At 39.8% G+C, this 20,372-nt stretch overlaps 1 protein-coding gene across 3 annotated transcripts in view; it reads left to right on the top strand.

The window, feature by feature from the left end:
- The window catches only part of DIP2B (disco interacting protein 2 homolog B), a 183,701-nt gene extending 164,238 nt beyond the window's left edge, over positions 1-19,463 (top strand). For 2 of the 3 annotated variants that reach the window (XM_039882048.1, XM_039882049.1), the window contains 11 exons: positions 481-592; positions 2,854-2,963; positions 3,452-3,582; positions 5,179-5,347; positions 6,152-6,322; positions 7,383-7,444; positions 8,333-8,390; positions 10,215-10,289; positions 11,466-11,643; positions 13,623-13,746; positions 15,389-15,641. In XM_039882048.1, the coding sequence (XP_039737982.1) occupies positions 481-592; positions 2,854-2,963; positions 3,452-3,582; positions 5,179-5,347; positions 6,152-6,322; positions 7,383-7,444; positions 8,333-8,390; positions 10,215-10,289; positions 11,466-11,643; positions 13,623-13,746; positions 15,389-15,641 (1,443 nt within the window). Of the gene's footprint in view, positions 1-480; positions 593-2,853; positions 2,964-3,451; positions 3,583-5,178; positions 5,348-6,151; positions 6,323-7,382; positions 7,445-8,332; positions 8,391-10,214; positions 10,290-11,465; positions 11,644-13,622; positions 13,747-15,388 lie in introns of all 3 variants that reach the window. The other variant, XM_039882047.1, reaches the window with a different exon arrangement.
- Positions 19,464-20,372: the final 909 nt, after the last annotated feature.

Here is a 20,372-nt window from a genome sequence, read left to right as displayed (position 1 = left end):
CCTCAAGTTCAGGATATGTTCTATGTCTAGTTAGTTTCACCATTCTCTAGACCGTTGCAAACACTAACTCCTTCAGAGATGACCATCTGACTTCTCTTATCCCCTGAGCACTACAAAATCCATGTTTTTATTTTATTATGGTCTTCATGGAACCAAAAGGTTGTGAGATCCATACTGAGTTAAATTACAACTATGGAATATTTGAGAATCACTGTTGTAAACAAAACCTGTATTGTAAATAAGTCCATCATTCTGAGGTGATTGTTGCCAAAGGGCATTACCACAAGGACAAATGTAAGAGGAAATACCTCCATTGTCCTGTGTGTGTTGTTTGAAAAGCTGATACTGTCCTGTCTGGTATGATGTGCAAATTTTGGAATAAGATCTGTCTTACAGATTGCTTTTGGCAGCAGCCAGAGCCTATGAAGCTACATGGGGACTAAGCCTTTTGGTGCTTATTTCTGTTCATTTGTTTTCTAGGTCAGCAAAGCAGCCTGCATTCTTACCACACAGACCCTGATGAGGTTACTGAGGTCCCGAGAGGCAGCAGCAGCTGTGGACGTGAAAACCTGGCCAACCATCATTGACACAGGTGAAGGGGAGATTTCTCCAGAACTGTTGAAGGAACATTTACTCCCTAGAAGTTCCTAGATTCTCATGCCAAAGATGTTTACATGGTTTTTATGTCACAACACATTCCCTCAGCTAAGACAGAGGCAAAACTTAATGCCCAGCAGCTTGCATTACCAAAAGGCTGGATACTGCAACAGCCAGGTCCAAAGAAGCAGATCACAGAATGCTTATGACTCTCAAAACAAAAAGTGTCTTGCTGTTACTCTTGGCATCATTAAACGGTGGTTAGGTTTTTATGCTGAATATCACCATATACATGTAAGGCCATATAAAATGTTGTGAAGATCTGATATAGTCTAGATTTAGATGTGATATAGTCCAAACAGTAATGGACGAGGAATCAGAAGATCTGGTTCTAGTTCGAGCTTCAGTAGTTCTCTGTATAACCTTGTCTGAGATTACCCTTTCCTAAAATACTACCTACTCTTGCCTGACTCACATATTTATTGAGGATATTAAATGCAATATAATATGAAAGTACTTAGAAAACCATAAAGTGCGTGAATTTTAGGTGGTATTCCTAATAAAGAAGGGCATAAGAGATGGCTGCCTGGAGAATGGTGGGGTAGGGGAGTGTGATTTGTGGAGTCAGGTAGACAGGATTTAAATCCTGATACTCTGTTCCTCTCTGAGTATCCTACCAGCCTGGGCAAAACTGCCTACAAAATGAGTTGTAAAGCACGTCACATGTAATCTTAACATCTTCAATTCAGCCCTTCACATGCGCCAGCCATCTAGCTTGTATTACCTGATTTTATCCTTATACCAGCACTTTTAGATTGGTGCTATTTTCATCCTCATTTTACAGATAAGAAAACTGAGGCACAGGGAGGTTAAGTAAGTAGTAGCACTGAGATTCAAACCCAGTCAGTTTGGCTCCATTCCCAGCCTCTTAACCATTAATTTCCTCCTTAACCTATTTTCAGTAAGTGCCACATAGTGTCCACTTCAGGAACATTTACATGGGTTTTAAATGCAAGGATGAGATGTGTTTGTGGTTATTATGTGCCACATGCTGAACTAGATTTTTTTTTTGTGCTTGTCACTTAAAGACATAAGCATAGTTATATATAATACATAACACAAACGGATTGTGTTGGTGTTATTGATGCAGATCCATCTACTATAGTTACTGGACTCAATCACATTTCAGGAGGCTTTCTTTAGGCACATGAGTAACCTTACCCTATACGGAGGTGGGCTGAAAGTGTTAGAGTCTGGTTTGACCAGAGTTGGGTGCCCAATGATGCAGAGATTTAAAAGTCAGAGTCAGAATTGTTTCTTGATCCAGAAAGTCAAAGGAGCCATTGAAGAGCCATGGTTAGGGTCAGAGACATCCTCGACATTTTTGGTTTTGACCTACTTAAAAAGCAAATTTAGGAGGAAGGAAGAGGTATATAAATAAATGAGCAAAGGAAAATAATTCCTAATTCTAGGTTATCATTCTTAAAAATCTGCCATGTGAACTTGGAGAAAAACGGCTTTTAAAGCAGTCCATGGTCAAGAACTCACACAGTGCTTTGCACCCTAACATTAAAAATAAAAAATAAATAAAAATAAAACAGTCCATGATTAATATAACCTGTAATAAAACTGTAAATAATGAACTTTAACTTGAAACCAGCAAAACAACAACTAAAGCTTTTGAGCACTTAGTTGTTTTCAGATTACTTTATGTGAATTAACTCCCCAACAATTCTATGAGAGTAGGTATTATTACCATTTTAGAGATAAGGAAACAGACACAAAGAGGTTATAACTTCAAGGTCACATTGCTGGAAAATGGCAGAGCTGGGATTTGAACACCAGCAGTCTAGGAACTTTGGCATTATCTTTGACCACCAGACTAGGAACTTTGGCATTATCTTTAACTTCTATATCTTTATGTCTTACATCCAGTTAAGTATCATGTCCTTCGGTTCAGTTGTTCCTTAGTCCATGTTTTCAACTACTGTATTACAGTATCCCTCACTAACCTTCTAGTAAATACATTTGTCTGATGTAGATTTGCTTGTTTATTCTGTCTAACAGTGTCCTCAACCCCAACCTGCCTCTAGGAGTGACACATTTGAGCTGCTTGGTTAAATACAAGAAGCCTAAGCTTTATCAAATCCCAGAAACTAAATTAGGCCATAGCAAGTCCACAGAAAACCAACTGAAGAGCAATGATTTTTATGTTCTCATATCTCATTGACATCAGGATTTTTCTTTTCCTTGCAGATGACTTACCCAGGAAAAGGTTACCTCAGCTGTATAAACCACCCACTCCTGAGATGTTGGCGTATCTTGATTTTAGTGTCTCTACAACTGGCATGCTTACAGGAGTGAAGGTAGAGTAGTTGGGATATATTCACTCACTGGATGTTGGTAAAATGCTGGGCCTGCAAAAAATAGAGATGACCACTGCCCCAAGGACTTCAGATGTAGAGGCCAACTGGTTATACCAGAGACCAGTAGGCGGAGGATCAAGGGTCCCTGCTATATTTAAATAAAAGCATCAGTTCTTCCGGAATAAGCTATCCCAAGGAATTTGTGTTATGCCATGTTCTGAACCTAGCATGGAAGCTAACAGATAATAAGAGTTACAGTTAAAGCCAGTATGAAATCATAGACTTATATTTTATAAAACTCAGTATTGACTAATGAATAGAAATTTGTTATCCATACGTTAGACTTAGATTAGACTTTTTGAACCAATAAAAAATATACATTATTTTGAGGAGTTTGGGGGAATTGAAACTTCTTAAATCTCTCTTGGAGCTGTTTTTCTGCCTGTGGGATGCCAGTTCCATCCTGTTCCATGTTCCTTACTTTCCAGATGTCCCACTCTGCAGTCAATGCTCTTTGTAGAGCCATCAAGCTCCAGTGTGAGTTGTATTCCTCTCGGCAGATCGCCATCTGCCTTGACCCTTACTGTGGACTTGGCTTTGCACTCTGGTGTCTCTGCAGGTAGGAATGGGAAAGCAAAGAAACAGAATGCACAGGCTTTGGGGGCTATGCCCATCTCATCCTTCCCTTTGCTCCCTTCATTTGGTAAAGTTTCAATAAAATGCTGATGTTTCTAGAATCTGTGCACCTAATACATCTCCGATGTTCCTTTAGTTTTGTTTGTATTCCCTTTTTTTTTCCTTTTAGTTTTATTCTTCATACTAAAGGTCAGTGATCTTATTACCTGCTCTCTGTTCCATTTTGTAATTCTCATTTTAGAAGCAGAGCCAAGTAGAAGGATGATACTTATGTGAAATATGTCATGCTTTGACAGCCAGAACACACCCCGTAGTCTTGGCAGGAAGGAATATAATGAGATAGCATGACAGCATGTGGCTGGAAAGTAACATGTCCATCCTGGCCAGAGTATTTCTTGTGGAATAGCATAGTTCCACTCCTTTCACTGTTCACCCAGGAAACCTTATCTCAGACCTACATTTTCACCTCCTAGGGGACATCTCCATGAATTCTTCACAGACGTGTTAGGATGGGATTATCCACTTAGGGGCCCAGACTAGGAACTTTGGCATTATCTTTAACTTCTATATCTTTATGTCTTACATCCAGTTAAATATCATGTCCTTCGGTTGTTCCTAAACCTATTTATACATAGGAATCACCTAGGGATCTTAAAAAAAAATTAATGGTCCTTTCCCAGACTTCCTATCTTAGAGCTCCAAAAGTGAAACCACAATTCTAGTATTTTTTAAATACAAGATTCTTGGGCTCCTGGCGATTCTGATTTATACTCAGGTTTAGGAAGTCGAGGACTCATGGCTGTAGATTATGCACATGATGTGTGACTCTGCCATTCCTTCCTTTTTATCTCGGCTGCACTGTTGGGGTTCAAGCCCTCATCATCTCTCACCTGGACTATTGCAGTCTCTGCTAACTGTCTCTCAATCTTCAGTGTCTCTCGTGTCTCCAATCCCTCCTCCATGTTGCTAGTTTTGCTCCAACGTAAAGCTACAATGACTGCCTGCTGGGTAAAGTCTAAATCCATCATATGATAGTTAAGCCCTTTCACAGTTTGACCCCAACCCTTCTGGCCTCACTTCTTACCACTCCCCCATGTATACTGTGCTCTAGTATTTCACACTGGGATACTACTTCTGACAAACTTAAACTCACCATGTAATTTTATACTTCTGCATTTGCATATGCTGTTCCCCTGCCTGGAATGCTCTTATCACCATCCCCACTTCCTCCAGCCACTGTCAAATTCCTGCTCATTCTTCCAGCCCCAGCTCAAGTGTCACCTACTCATTAAAACACCCGCAGCCCCACCTTTCCCAATATGAATGACTCGCTCTTTTTTCTATGATCTTGATGTCCTCTGTTCACATCTCAGTTTCTGTGCATACCACAGTCTGCTTTATTTTGTATTTGTTGTATCTTGTGAGTTGTATACAAAGTTGATTCTTAGACCTTTATATCTAATATGATCATATGCTGTTCTTCATACTCAGTAAATATTTGTCGAATTGATGCTGTTCTAAAACATCAAGATATCTAGAATGAACTGATAATGTCCACTCTTGCCTTTCTTTATTGCAGTGTCTATTCAGGTCACCAGTCTATCTTAATTCCTCCTATGGAGTTAGAAAACAACCTTTTCCTCTGGCTCTCCACCGTCAACCAGTACAAAATAAGGGATACTTTCTGCTCCTATTCGGTAATGGAGCTCTGTACCAAAGGGCTTGGAAACCAAGTGGAAGTGCTAAAGGTAAGAAGCAGCTACGACAAGTAGGCCGTCCTGAGAGGTTTTAAAGAAGTGGGCCAGGCATGATGATATAGAGTAGGGGTTGACAGACATAGCTGCTTGTTTTTTTCTAGGCAGTCTTACGGGTGTTTCATAAACCTCAGGAAATTCATCTCTTCCACTTTCTAATGTAATGCATTCTTTCAGGGTTTAATCTGATTCTTTGTGGAGAAGAAGGTAAAACTGGTAGGGAGGCTGAATGGTAATGACTTTATGTAAAAACGAAAAGGAATTGTGACCTCCAGTAGGATTTTCCCATTAGAATTTGCAACCTCAGAATATTAGAGATTGGGGACTGCCCTAAAGACAAGGATAACTCATTCCTTGTGTATCCAGTAATCATGTGTCTGACTGGCATGTGAGAGAATCAGAAAACACCGAATATTCTTTAATAAAGAAATATGACCTTAAGAAAGAAAAAAAAGAGACAAGAGATTTGCTCTCCAGGGTGCTAGTTTTCTTTTCCTTTAAGTCCCACCTCTCCAGTTTGAAATAGGAAGAAATCTAAGGTACAGAAATGGGAAGGGATAAAAATGGACTGCTGAAGAACCTTAAGGTTTTTAGATGAAAGAGAAAAGAAGTAGAACATGAGCACATTTACCAGCAGGTAATGACTTTCATGGAAACTTTTGTCTTTCCTCTGAGTGTCTGAGGTGAGAACACACAATTCCTTGGCTTTTCCTGACGCAGGAGATGGAACAGTTGTCCTATCTATTCAGTTCTTTTATGATCCTGCTAACTTTAGCTCATGTGCTTGGTGTCTTCCAGACCAGAGGAATCAACCTCTCCTGCATCCGGACATGTGTGGTGGTGGCTGAGGAGCGGCCCCGCATTGCCCTCCAGCAGTCCTTCTCCAAGCTCTTTAAAGACATCGGTCTGTCCCCTCGGGCTGTCAGCACCACTTTTGGATCAAGAGTCAATGTAGCAATATGTTTACAGGTGACTGTCACGAAGTCTTGCTTGGGAACAAATGGAAGGGAAAGGTATGGTAGTCTGGAGCAGAGGCTTCGAAGCCAGGCTGCCTGGCGTGAGCCCCAGTTTTACTGACTTGCTGTGGGACCGTGGGGTTTTTTTATTTGGATTTTGCTATGCCTCATTTTGCTCATCTGTAAGATGAAGATAATAGTATCATCCTTCACAGGGTTGTTGTGTAGAATCACTGAGTTACTAGGTGCTATACTCTTGAAGCCATGTCTGGCATTTGAGCACCAATGTAGATGTTTACTCTTGGTAGTAGTTTTTATAGTCCATGACAATGACTGAAGACTTCTGAGTCTTATTGGAATCTTATTTTTATCTTACTTTCTGTCTCCTCCATATTTTTATAACAGCTTTTTGCAAAGGAAGCACAAATAAACCTGTATTCTTTCCTCCAGCCAGATAGTAACTTTGCCATATTATTCTTGGTGGGTAAATAACAGAAAAGGGACTGAAATAACAGAAAAGAACTGGGTCTGATTTTATGTAGCTTGGAGGCTATTAAGGTAAATATAGGCATGGATGAGAATGAGAGGAAAAGATGGTAGCATACATGGTGGATACTTTCAGGTATTCTGTGACCATGGTCAAGTGAATTTCAACTAGCATCATGATGCTTTAACCTTGAAGCTCAGTCACGGGCCCTTTGCTATCAGCTTGGGCCAGTGTTGGTTTCGAAAACCTGTGGATGCTGGCCTGTCTCACCCTTGCTTCAAATACAGAGATAAAGACTCTCCTTAGCCTGGTAACCTTTCAGTGCTGCTCTGGCCCCTGTGAGGAGGCCCATGGCCCACTCTCGCGAGGGAGGAAAGGAAAGAAACATGAAGCTAAAGCCAGGCCATGAAGTGTCTTTTAGGTGTCGACTGTACCCTGTGTCATCTGGTTGAAGAGAGGGTGGTGAGCTTTCAAAATAGAGTTGGATTTTTTATGTATATGGATAAATTATCTATTTCTCAATTTGAAAATGTAAAATATGGAAATATTGTTTATTTAAATAATGTATTGATTTACTTTTCTTTAGGGAACCTCAGGGCCTGATCCAACTACTGTATATGTGGATCTGAAATCATTAAGACATGACAGGTACAGTAGATTTATTATGTTCATTACCTAAACATAAAAAGTTCTGAGCCTCAAGAAAGCCAGCACTCTCCCTCATCCTTTTGTTTGTACCTTAGGGGGTGGGGGTAGAGGGAAGGAATTTATTTTTACTATTAATACTTGATAAGATTTACATTTATAAGAAGAAAGCTATAATACTCAGCTGCTACACTGTTCTTTAATATTAAGATGTAATACTTAGTTCCTATCTGTATAAAAGTATTTTGTAACGTTTGATATAAATTAAACTAAAATGGATAGACTCTTTCCCCTGAAAGTTTAAAAATAAAAGATGGGACAGATGAGATAAATGAAGCAGAGTAGAGTTTTTACAGCAACACTTTATCAAAACCCCAGGAGTAAAAGCCTTCTTCCTAGTCAGCTCAGGGGAATTTTAGCTCCATCCCAAGGTGAGCACCTGGCCCGAGGGCTTTGGGACCCTTTCTCAAGTCCCACTGACCTTGACTCTGTGTTCACTGGTGTACTCCTGGCACTGACCCAGCCTACACAGGTAGGACATCTCCCTAGTGCAGTGGTTCTCAGCCTGGGGAGATTTTGCCCTCCAGAGGACATTTGACAACGTCTATAGACATTTTTGGTTGTCACAACAAGTGTGTTGCTACTGACATCTAGTGGGTAGAGGCCTGGAATGTTTCCGAACATCCTACAACACACAGGATAGCCCTTCACAAAAAAAACTATAACAAACATTATCTGATCCAAAATGTCAATAATGCTGAGTTTGAGAAACTCTGCTCTAGAGTAAGAAGAAGAGACAAATTAGAGGTCTTGGGAAGGCAATATATACCTTTAGTAGACGTGCAATCATTTTTTAAAGGATTATGTATAATAAATATTGTTCTTCTGCAGAGTTCGTCTTGTGGAACGGGGTGCCCCCCAGAGTTTGCTTCTCTCAGAGTCTGGAAAGGTAATTTGTTCTGTTAAACATTGGGAAGGTAGTCTTTGTGGAGAAGTGGTTCATTTTAAAGAAACCTGAAGCCATGTAATATATTAGTATCCAGGGCAAGACTTAATTGAACTCTGGAGATGATTCAACAATTTCAACTGAGCCAGTACTTTCAAATTTACATGGGTACATAGACAAGAAGAATACTCAACTTGAACTTTCCTAATTTCCAATAATTTTTAAAAAATCCAACTGACGTGTTATTCTGATTTGACAGAACAGCAAAATTCAGTGTTCATTAAGTTCAAGATAGAGTGATGAGCAACACTTAAAAAGAGCCAATTCTATCTTTGTAAATGTCACAAGATGAAAAATAGAGGAGCAGTTAGGGGATGTAGTTTAAGATCAGAGAAGACATGCGTATTTATAGTTCAAAGAGAAATCAAAATGGAGAAGAGATTAAAGATATTTGAGAGTGATTATCTATTGGGGTAAGATTTCTTAGATTAGAATGGGGCTTTAAAATGTTCAAGGAGAGGTTTAGTTACTGTCGTAGTCCATTTGGGCTGCTGTAACGGAATACCATAGACTGGATGGCTTACAAACAGCAGAAACTTATTTCTCACAATTCTGGAGGCTGGGAGGTCAAGAACAAGGCACTAGCAGATTCTGATGAGGGATTTCTGGTTCATAGATGACTGTCATGTTGCTGTGTCCTCACATGGTTGAAGAGACAAAGGAAATCTCTGGGTCTCTTTCATAAGAGCCCTCGTCCCCTCCTAAAGGCCCCACTTCCTGTTACCATCACATTGGGGGCTAGGTTTCAGACTACAACAATTTACTAAGGGTGTTTTAAAATCAGCATAAACAATCACGTTTCTCATCCCTTTGAATAGATTGTGATGATGCCTCAGAATCCCTTCTAGTAGTTCAGAAAGGCAAAGGCGAGGGGAAAATTGGGAAGGTAAAAAGGGATCCTGTCTAACCTATCCAGTGGTGGATCAACCCTATAGGGAGCTTACTTCAGTGTCACTCTCCCATTTAAACTCTTCGAAGTGGACTTGGGTTGATTTTATCATCTTATCAAATCACCTGCCTCCCCTAGTGGTTGGGCACCTCAAGGAGCCTTGTATCATGGTGCCTGGCCCAGACTAGTGGGAATGGTCTTTTCTCTTCCTTCCGTAAGATTTTAGATGTATGAGCCAGATAATCATTGTAGGGTTTCTCAAGTAACTGCATACTCTAGAAAGCCAAGATGAAAATAGAGGTTTAAGGGGCAGGAAATGGGTAATCAGAGAGACCCTGAGCCATTTTCTCAGTCAGTACCTGTTTCTCCCCTTTCCCTCCCGAGGGAGATCCTGGGCATGTGATGTCTTTCCATTCTCCTGCAAAGCTGCCACTATGTCCTCCCTTACTCTTCAAGTTCCTCTAACTCTAGCACTCACTATAGACTGGAGCAGAGACTCTCAGGAGATCCCTCCCTGCTGCCCTTTCTGCTTCAGGGAGTTTTACCGCCATCAGTCCAGTGACCAGGATAGATCATGGAAAAGGGCAGTTACATGGTTAAGTAATTCTCCAAATTCTTACTGTTAGGTTCTGGTCTGAAGTTTCTCCTCCCTTTGAAGAGCAGTAGAATGATTGGTTCCCTGGTTCATTTTTGAGGATTAGTCTTATTGTACCTCTGGTTTCTACTAAGGATGATCCTGATCCTCTGAGTGCCATCTCAGTTAGCTCATGCCTTTGTGCATTCCTTTGCCTCACTAGAGGGGAGGGAGGGCAGGTAACTGCATTTCCTAGAGGTCATTAGAGTTAACCAAGTCTTTGTGTTTTCCCTTTGATTCTTAGATTTTACCTGGAGTGAAAGTGGTTATTGTTAATCCTGAGACCAAAGGGCCTGTTGGAGACTCTCACCTTGGAGAGGTATGTATAATTTTCACCTGTATTCTGAAAAGTCAGCAGCAAAAAGCTTTAGGGTTCATATTCTGGAAGTCATTGAAATTGGATAGCTTTTATCTCATTCTGAATTTGTAAGGCACAAGACTGAAATGGACAGAGGGGAAGATTGAGACCAGAATGGAGAGAAGATTTGGACACCCAAACTAGAACTAGTTCCAGATTTGTCCACTGACATTTTTTTAACTGAAAATTAAAATGGGCAGATCCTACCTCTTCTCACCTATTAAGGAGCCACAATATTAAATTTTAACAATTCATGCAAATTTTATGTTCTATTCCAAAATGTATCCATTTTTGTATTCGTATAAAATGTTTTTAAAGTCTTAATTTTTCTTCCCCTAAACCTTTGAGGGACACCAGTGTTTTATTCCATAGCTTACTGGGAGGACTATTGTAAGTACAGGAGTCAGATGCCCTGGGCTCTGCCAGTCTTCTCAATACTGGGCAAGTTAACCTCTCTGGCCTCACTTTCCTTATTAATAGATAATAATTTCACCTGCTTCACCTATGTAGTAGAATTGCGTGACAATTAAATCCATTTATAACTGTATCTGTAATGTATATGGAGCAGTGCCTGTCACATAATGAGTTCTCAATAAATACTAGTGTTATTACCATTGTGAGCTGTTGCTGTGTTTTCCTGGTAAATTCAAATACTTTGTAGTGTTTCCCTGAGAGCTTTATACCTTAGTTTCAGAAGCACAGAAATGATCCCGTGATGCCTCTGGGGGACTCCTAAAGAGGCTGAAAAATGAGCCAGGGAGGCAGTATAGCGTCATGCTTGAGCCTGCGACACAGGCTTAGTATGAGTCTCCTAGTTTCTGCATTTTAGGCAAGTTACTTAACTCTTTGTTTTTTTAATCTGTAAAATGGGAATAACCATAGTATGAACTATATTGTCATGTCATGTATGTCAGGATTGATTGAGATAAGGCATATAAATAAAATACCTCACCGTTCAGCACATGGTAAACATTTGAAATGTCAGCTGCCTTTATTGTTGCAGTTGTGTTGTTGTTAATGTAAAACCTCAGCCTGCCTTTGGATTAAAAAACTACAGTCATCTGTCCCAAGATAATTGAATTGATACATAGTACATGTTCCTGGTGAAATGTGATCCATGCCCTTTTCTTATTGTAGATTTGGGTAAACAGTCCCCATACAGCCAGTGGCTATTATACCATCTACGATAGTGAGACTCTTCAAGCTGATCATTTCAACACTCGCCTCAGCTTTGGGGATGCTGCTCAGACACTCTGGGCTCGGACAGGATACCTTGGTTTTGTCCGCCGAACTGAGCTCACAGCAGCTACTGGAGGTATTTCCAACACCAACTCTTCCCCTTTGTCCTGCTTTCATTTCACAGTAGCACCGGCTGGCCTTCCTCTGCCTGCCTTTGGTGTGTGTGAAGTGAGAGAAGAGAGAGAGAGAGAGAGAGAGATGTGTGTGTAATTACTCCCTCCTACGATTCTTGAACCCATATTCATATTCATTTGAAATAAGACTTTGCACCTGAAAAGCACCTAGAAGGTAAGCAGCCACGGCACCAGGTCAGCACTCCTGAACTGTGGATTATTTGCACAGCCACAGTCATAGGGATATGCCTGATGAGCAGTGAATGCCCAGGGCAGAACACATAGTCCTGAACGAGCTCCTGACCAGGTATTTCATAGCTCTTGTAGCTCTTCTTCTCCCATGTACCATTTTGGGAGCAACAGGAACAGTCCTAATCCCTGTGAGGGGAAATCAGTGTGGAGGTGTCATCATGCCGAAGTGTTCCTCTGTCCCTTCGGAGTCTCATGTTGGGTTCCAGACTACTTGGAAAGGCTCTGGTGTAAGCCATCGCTCCAGTCATCCTCTGCCCAATTGATTGTCATGGCTTCACTGCTGTCTGCCTTTAACCTGCCTTCCTGATGGCATGAATAGCCATTTAAAAATACCCAACCTTAACTGTATCATGCACTTTAAGAACCAATACAAATAACTCACTGGACTTGAAAGGTCTAAATCGAGCCTTGGCTCCTTGCATTTTCTATACCAACCAGTGTCCATAGTTTCTCCATAATTCGTGGGGACACAGGATAATATTCCGGAGAAGAGGGAAGTATCCCTTGCCAGGTGCCCTGGTTTTGAAGCCTACCTCTGCCATTTGCTATGTGACCTTGAGCAATCACTGAACCTGTTGGTTTCTTACCAAGAAGTCAGGAGTGACAATGTATCCAGCCTTGTGGAAATGGTGTGAGATTAAATGACATGATGCATTTAACAGTGCCTGGCTTATAGAAAGCACTCACTAGTCATTAACTACTGTGTTTCTGTTGTTTCGTTATTACCATCTTTATGGGCTCTTCCTGTGTTATGGGAACTTTGCTGGACCTCCTCCTCCTCTCTCCTACAGGTTCTAGAACTTTGTTTTGCTGAATTTTTTAGAAATCTACCTTTTCCTGAAAATACTATATTCAGTAGACCTAGCAAAGTCATCTCCAAAATGTTTTATCTATGTAGACATAAACCGTGTAGCCTTATGTATACAGTATGTGCATAAAATCTTTTTTAAAAAATGAGATTTCTACAAGGTCCTAACCAAATTACAACCCTATGAATAATCAGAACTACTCTCTTTATATTCTGTAATCCCACTCCTTATACCTGGATTTCTTGACGATATCCAGAAACAGTGATACATGTTCATTTCTTCTCCATCTCAGATCCTCTCTCTCCTCCCTCCAAACCTCCTCCAGCCATCATCTGGCTAATTCCTACTTACCCTTAAAATCTCAGTCTGACTTCAGCTTTTCCAGGCCTCTCCTGAACCCTTGAGCAGAGCTCAGGGGGTGTCTTCTGCTCCCCTCATACCTCATGCATGTGCCTATCACTGGGTTTACCATGTTATAGTACACACCTGTTTGTTTGTTTGTTCGTTTCCCCCACTAGACAGTAAGTATCCAGAGCAAGAATTGTGTTTCGTCATCTTTGTCTCCTCAGCACCTGTCACAATTCCTGGCACATAATAGTAATAGTCGTCGTCGTAAACAATAGTAATGATAATAGCTAATTTTTAGCACTTATGAGGCATCATAAACTACCTTACATGGATTATCTTATTTAATCTTCATAGCAGTCTCACAGAGGGGAAAGCAAGACTCAGAGACTTAAGTGATTTGCCCAAAGTTACACAGCTGGTGAGTGATGGAGCCAGGTGATGGGGCTGGCAGTCCGAACCTTGTGCTCTTAACTCCAACACTGTATTGCACTCAATATGTGTCTGATGAACCACATTTCTCTTTTCTCTGTCAGAACGTCATGATGCATTATATGTGGTAGGAGCTCTGGACGAAACGCTGGAGCTAAGAGGATTACGATACCACCCAATCGACATTGAGACCTCGGTGGCACGGATCCACAGGAGCATTGCTGAATGGTAAATCCCCCCTACAGAACAGGCTTCCCATCTCAGTTGTAGTATCAAGTAAAATTAATCCGAGTAGTCAGCTGTCTGCACCAGATACCACCTACAGACACAGAGCTCCAAGGGGACTAAGAAAATAAACAGACTGATTCTTGTCCTGGTGTGCCATCTGCTATGGCAGATGAGGCCATGGAGATACTGAGACAGGCTCTAAGGGACCACTGTGGAGCTGAGTCCTTCTTAATGATAGAGTCTTACCGTTGGAAGGGATTTAACTGATGATCTGCCTCTGGAAAGTCTGTGTAGTACAGTGGAAAGAACCATGACTTCAAGGTCAAAAAACCCAGCTTAAGGGCCTAGCTCTTCCATGTAGGCTGCTTCCCTCATCTTTAAAATACTTTCTCTGTCATTTCTTGACTATTAGAAAAATCAAATGAGAATGTGCTTATAAACTGTAATAGTAAGCAGACAAAAAGGATCATTATTTTTATCTCATCCAATTTCCCTCCCAATGCAGGAAATTCCCCTATGTTATCCCTGATAAAGGATCATCTAACCTCACATTGACTTAAAATTTCTTAAAATTGAAACTGTAATTTTTTCCTATTGGCTTTCATTCTGGATTCTCAACAATACAGAATTCATCCAGTTTCTTTTCTATATATTTGTTATTGTGTCTTTACTCATTTTTTGTTTGTTTTCCCCCTTGCTAAATAGATACAGTACTTATAATTGTTACTTATGCTTTCCAGATGCTTCTCTGTCTAAAAATATTCTCACTTTGGTCAGAGTCTCTCCCCAGACATAACAATACTCATGAGATATAAGAACAATGCAGAGAAGCTGGGTACCATGGTTACCCTCTAATTTCAGATATTTGACTTTTAACGCAACCAAATATTGTAAACATTTTTTAATGATTGGGTTCTATTTGTTAAAGCAGTATAACACTGCATATCACAAGTCAAGTCATAACCTCTAACCCAGCAATCCCTCTTAGAATAAGATGACTTTCTACCTTATGGCACTTTTATGACATAATAAGAGAGACACTTGTGTGGGCACGCAGTTCAGATGAAGCCAGGCTGACCCCCTTCCTGTTGGGTATAAGAATGTTAATCTTAGTCGAAGATCTTATGCTGCAAATAAAGATGCTCTTTTCAAAACACCATGCAAAAGAGAGTTAATGCAAAGAATAACTGGCTATCTCAGAATTTCCTAAAAGTCTCCAACTAACTCTGTCTGGATCTCCAGAAAAGTAGAAAAAAGGCCATCAGGAACCATTATTCTCTTACTCTCTAGAGCCATGTGGGCATCCACTTCATTCTTTCTCTTTTCCCTGAAGAGCCAGTCTCTGTGCTTCTCTGCATACCTGGCTACCCCAGAACTTTGAAGTTTATATGTCCTTAGTTCAGATGATCAGATAACAACTTTCAATCCCACTTCCAAACTCGAAAGGGATTTTGGATGGCTCAGCTAATCAACTGTGATCGTAGGGACAAGGTTATATATTACAAATGTGGCTGCTAGCCTTCTGATTGGATCCAAGAGAGACAGCAGTTCTCAGGGAAGTGGGCATAAGTTTTGGGCAAATACTATAAAAGATGACTGGTAAATGTAATGGCATGTTAACTGAATGTCATTGAAATTTCAGTGCCGTGTTCACGTGGACCAACTTGCTTGTGGTGGTTGTGGAACTGTGTGGCTCTGAACAGGAAGCCCTAGATCTGGTTCCTTTAGTGACAAATGTGGTCCTGGAAGAGCATTATCTCATCGTTGGCGTCGTGGTTGTGGTGGACCCTGGTGTTATCCCCATCAACTCCAGAGGAGAGAAGCAAAGGATGCACCTCCGTGACAGCTTCCTAGCTGACCAGTTAGACCCCATTTATGTGGCTTACAACATGTAACTGGCCTTGAGGAAATTACAGGGGGCTACCTTGAAAAACCACAAGGACCAAAGACCCATACTAAGAGCAAACTTTCAAATGATGTGAAATAAGCTGAGATGGCTACATTATATCCTTCATCTCATCCTGTGGGATTCTGCAATCACATGACACACAGGAAAGGGGAATTCAGTGGTGGCAAATGATAAAAATGTTAACAGTGTGTTAGTCATGAGCTTTGACATAGCGTGAGCAGCACGTTACTAAAGCAATTACATGCATGTTGCATATTTTCCATCTGTTGTATATACTTGTATTTTTCTCTAATGCCATTTTAGAATTTTGTAAGGGAGATTAATGAATTCACATAAAGGGGGTAGTCTGAGTTACACAGTTACCCGCTCTGTACTGTATTGCCATTTTACCGTAGCTAGACATTCTGCGGGTTTTGTTAACATGGAACTACTCAGCTTACTTTGTTAAGCAAATCAGATAACCCATAAGCAAATCGGATAACCCACTGAGTATGAGAATTACTTTATATGTATAATTCTTGAGTATAAAACATTTTGACCAGTGTTTTAAACATGTAAATAAGAATACACATAACTTAGCTAAAAAAAAAAAAAAAAAATTTTTTTAAGAATTGGCTTGTATAGTTATAACAACCAAATTAGAAACATTTCTACTTAGAGAGAATTTCAGTATTCTCTTAATGTGGTGTAATTGGATAACTAGAAAGTGCAAATTGTTTGCAGGTTTTGCTGCACATTGTGCTATGTCTCTGTTGGCTGGTGCATTTTATAAACTAAAGCTGCCTATGTTTGTTTTTAAAGCTTGCATTCCAAGAATCAGCTTAAGCTTTTAAGAATTCAGCCTGTTTCTACAAGCTGAAAAAAAAAATCTGTTTAAAAATCAAAATGTTATGAAAAAGCTAAGATTCATTAGATCCCACCCTTTTCTAAGGAACCACAATAACTCACTCTGGTCCCCAGTGTTGAAACTGTCTTTCAAATTAAGAGTGATGCATAAGAATTTAGAATTTCCTCTTTTTCCAGGCCCCTTGTAAACTGTGTCTACAGTTTATACATATAGCTTCTCTTTTCTGAAAACTGAAGAGTGTCCTCTGTTTTTCCAGTTCATGAGGGCCAGGATTTTAAGAACAAGAATAGGCTGAGAAGGCAGTGGGATCAACATCACATGAAACCATAAGGCCACATAACTATACATCTCAAAACTGACCAATTTGTGTTGCCAAAATAGCCAGGCTTATGCTGAAATAGGGAAGTCTGATGTATGCAAGAAACTCTTTTGAAATAACTGGTGCCCAGGCCAAGTGGACTGAGCCTAGGACTGAGTTTGGCCTCTGGCTCGGTTTCCTTTCTTTGGTCTGATACTTCATGTATTTGAATATAGTTGAATTTTATTATTTTTTTCTTACAGAAATATTTTTAAAAATTAAAAAAAATCAAAGTGAACAGAGTTAACATGTTAAATCAGAATGGTTCTCTTTGACCCACTCTGGTCTATTGTGTAAATATTTATTTAGACTATTTTAATAATACATATTATTTACCCCACTGTAACATCATGTAAACTAAATATGTTTTTAAACAATTTTTAAGACTTGTAATTACCCTGAAAATAAGGTTTATAATGCAAAGACCACACCCTTCACCATGGCAGCACTCTTGGGGGCTGCCCTTACACAATCTGTGACTCCCTTTTGACTCCCTTTTACATAATCCTCTTTTCCTCCCACCTCATTCTCCACAGAGGGCAGACCTCAAGACATTTTCCAGTTCCACATCTCTTTTTCAACATTTTGGATGAAATTAATTTACACGTGATGGGAGAGGTTCTAGAATGTACAGAAAAACACTTACATTGGGGCAAGAAATCTCAGTGACTAGCAGTGGTTTGGTTTGCAGAGAAAACAGCCTGCTTATTTGGAAAGTTACTTTCTTAAAACGGTTCTTACTGATTCACTAAACAAAACAAGGGACCCTGAGGAATAATTAATTCTATCTCCATAATCCACAAGTTTTACGAAAAAAATATAGGCAATCTATCCTATGGGTTGCTTTGGTCATTCTTACTACATAAGTCAGGGTGTCTGCCAGAAGTATCATATAAGCCACATCTGTCATTTTAAAATTTCTAGTAACCACATTTTAAAAAGTATAAAAGAAACTGGCAATATTGTTTTATTTTATTTAACCCAATATATCAAAAATATTATTTCAATGTGGAATTAATGTAACAAATTAATGAGATGTTTTACTTTCTTTTTTTCCTATTAAGTCTTTGAAATCCAGTGTGTATTAAAGTCACCTCTGTTCGAACCAGCCATAGTTCAATTTGTCAATAGCCACATGTAGCTAATGGCTACGATATTGGACAGTGCAGATTTATACTCATTCTTTCAAATAAGATAATCCATTAATCTCAAAGTGTGGCCGATTCCTAGTTACTTAGGGGCTGATTACCTAGTTTTATAGTTCCTCAGTCTTCTGATTTATCTTTATTTTTGCATTCTGGCTTGTGGGTGATTTATTGATCTTTTGCACGTCCCCAAAGCCAGAATATGCTTGTGGAGGAAAGAAAGCTGAGACGTGTCTTTGGGGAGCTTCACCAGTAACTCTAGTAAAATACCTCTGGAAGGGGAAGAGAGCCCAGTCATTAGCTTAGAGGGATTTGTGCCTAGTCTGTTGCAGACTTGAATAAGAAAACTTTCTCTTGATGATGACACAATGTTCTTGCTCTTTCCACATTAATTAGAACCTTTGTGGTAAAATGGACTCTTAAGACAGACCCAAAAGGCCATTTATTAATAGAAATATTCTCACCAAAACTCTGGAACACCTTCTGTCTCGATTTTTATGCCTGTGATAAAGAAAACTAAATTAATAGCAAGCCCTTGTTTCAGTTAAGAGAAATCTATTGATCTGAAAGTTGTTGAGCCTCTTTCTGCCTCTCAGCAGAAGTAACTGAAGTAGGTCAAGAAAGGGGATTCCTCCGGAAAATTCCTAGGCCCTGGGGATTCTCAGAGCTGCACAGATGCCATTTCCTGCATCAGTGAGACCCTTGGAAAGACCAGCATGCTAATGGGCATCAGTGAATCCAGTCATTACTTCCTGCCTTTTAAAGGGTCCTGGTTCTCCCAGTACCAAGTCATTTCCTTATGAAGCTGTGCTGCCTCAGGCTATTTAGGGACCATTACCTGTCTATGAGTATGTTTCCTTAACTTCAGTCCCTGGGCAATGCTTGCTTAATGCTTGTGTTGAATCAACAAAGGGCCTGAGGCCTTAGGGTTTTTGTTGTTGTTAAGGTCTCTGCCCCAGGCATGGTGCTCAATATCTTAGCCAAATAAATTACTTTCCTTGAATATCTGGGAATCTTTTAGACTAAAGCAATGAGGAGTTAACACCTCACCCTCAAACTCCAACTGATCTATGCCTTAGTGTTGTTTTTGTTGTCTGCTTTGACGTAAAAGCAAGAATATTTGAAGCAAGACGATTCAGTACTCCAAATATACAATAGGCCTTTTCTTTATCATTCATACATTTCTGGATTGTAGATGGGCCACGTTATTTGTCCAGAGGAAGAGAGTGTAAAGATATAAGAATAATTTTTTAGTCCTAAATTGTTTACTTTCTGTCAAGATATTTACCAGTGTCAAATTCAAACTATAGTGCTGTGTAATTATGTATAAAGGTTTTTTTATTTATTTGAAATTAGACTAGATATACATTTTTAAATTTAACATCTGGCTGGACAGTGTTCTATTAACTCATTGAATGTTGTTTCCTTTGTCTTGTGTTAATAAATATTGATGCCTGATTGTGTCTAATGCTTCACATATTGGGAGAATTGATAAATTGGAATTGATAAATCCTAAATTTAACTTCAGATGGTAAGACTCAAATATAGCTAGAGTGGTCCAAGGAAAGTGAACACCGAGATCAAGCAAAGCAAATCAGTGCTATAAAAGGAGACCAGCTCAAGGAAGAGAGTCATTTTGAAAACTGAGAAGGCTTTAGTCTCAGGAACAGTTACAGCTTAATTTTCTTCTCACCCAGGTAGCATTTGATAGTTTTAAACTATTGATTGGAAATTTTAATTCTTTCTAATCTGTAATTGGGCTGGATTTCAGCCTTTCCTAAAGTAATACTTCATTTGCTCTTCCATTTTCTGGTTTCAAGAAACGTTATGGGAGCCTATTGAATTTGTGCATGTTCCCAGACATTAAAACTGGTCCCTGAATTATGGTTCAAGCTATTTAAGCAGCTGAGAACTTTTTTTTTTAACACATGTATTGAATGCCTGCCCAGTTAGAACAAGGCAGTGCAATAAGAACTGAAGCTAGAGAGAGAAAAATATCAAGTCACTACCCCCAAGGAAATACAGGAAAACAATAGCGTAAGGATTACAGGTAGAGGTGGACTCTGGGAGCAGGTGGGATAAGCGCCCAATCCAATGAAGAGGGAGAATAGTGAGGAATATATGCTAGAGAAGGTAACATCTGAACTGAGTTTTGAAGGTTGAGACAGCCAGATAAGATTGAGACAACAAAGGGGAAGATGAGGCTGCATATGATGGGAACTACAATTCATTAGTAGGATGTAGGGTTTGAAGGGAGAAAAGTAAAAGATAGTTATCTATGGAAGTTTGAGCCAAGGACAGATCACTAAGGGCCTTCTATATGACGCTAAGAATTTTGGACTTTTATCCAGAAGACCAAAGAGAGCC

The sequence above is a fragment of the Pteropus medius genome, unplaced genomic scaffold (assembly GCF_902729225.1).
Source record: "Pteropus medius unplaced genomic scaffold, Ma_sr-lr_union100, whole genome shotgun sequence".
Classification (NCBI taxonomy): domain Eukaryota; kingdom Metazoa; phylum Chordata; class Mammalia; order Chiroptera; family Pteropodidae; genus Pteropus; species Pteropus medius.
Note: the sequence above shows the minus strand (reverse complement) of the source record. Positions and strands in the feature narration are given on the sequence as shown.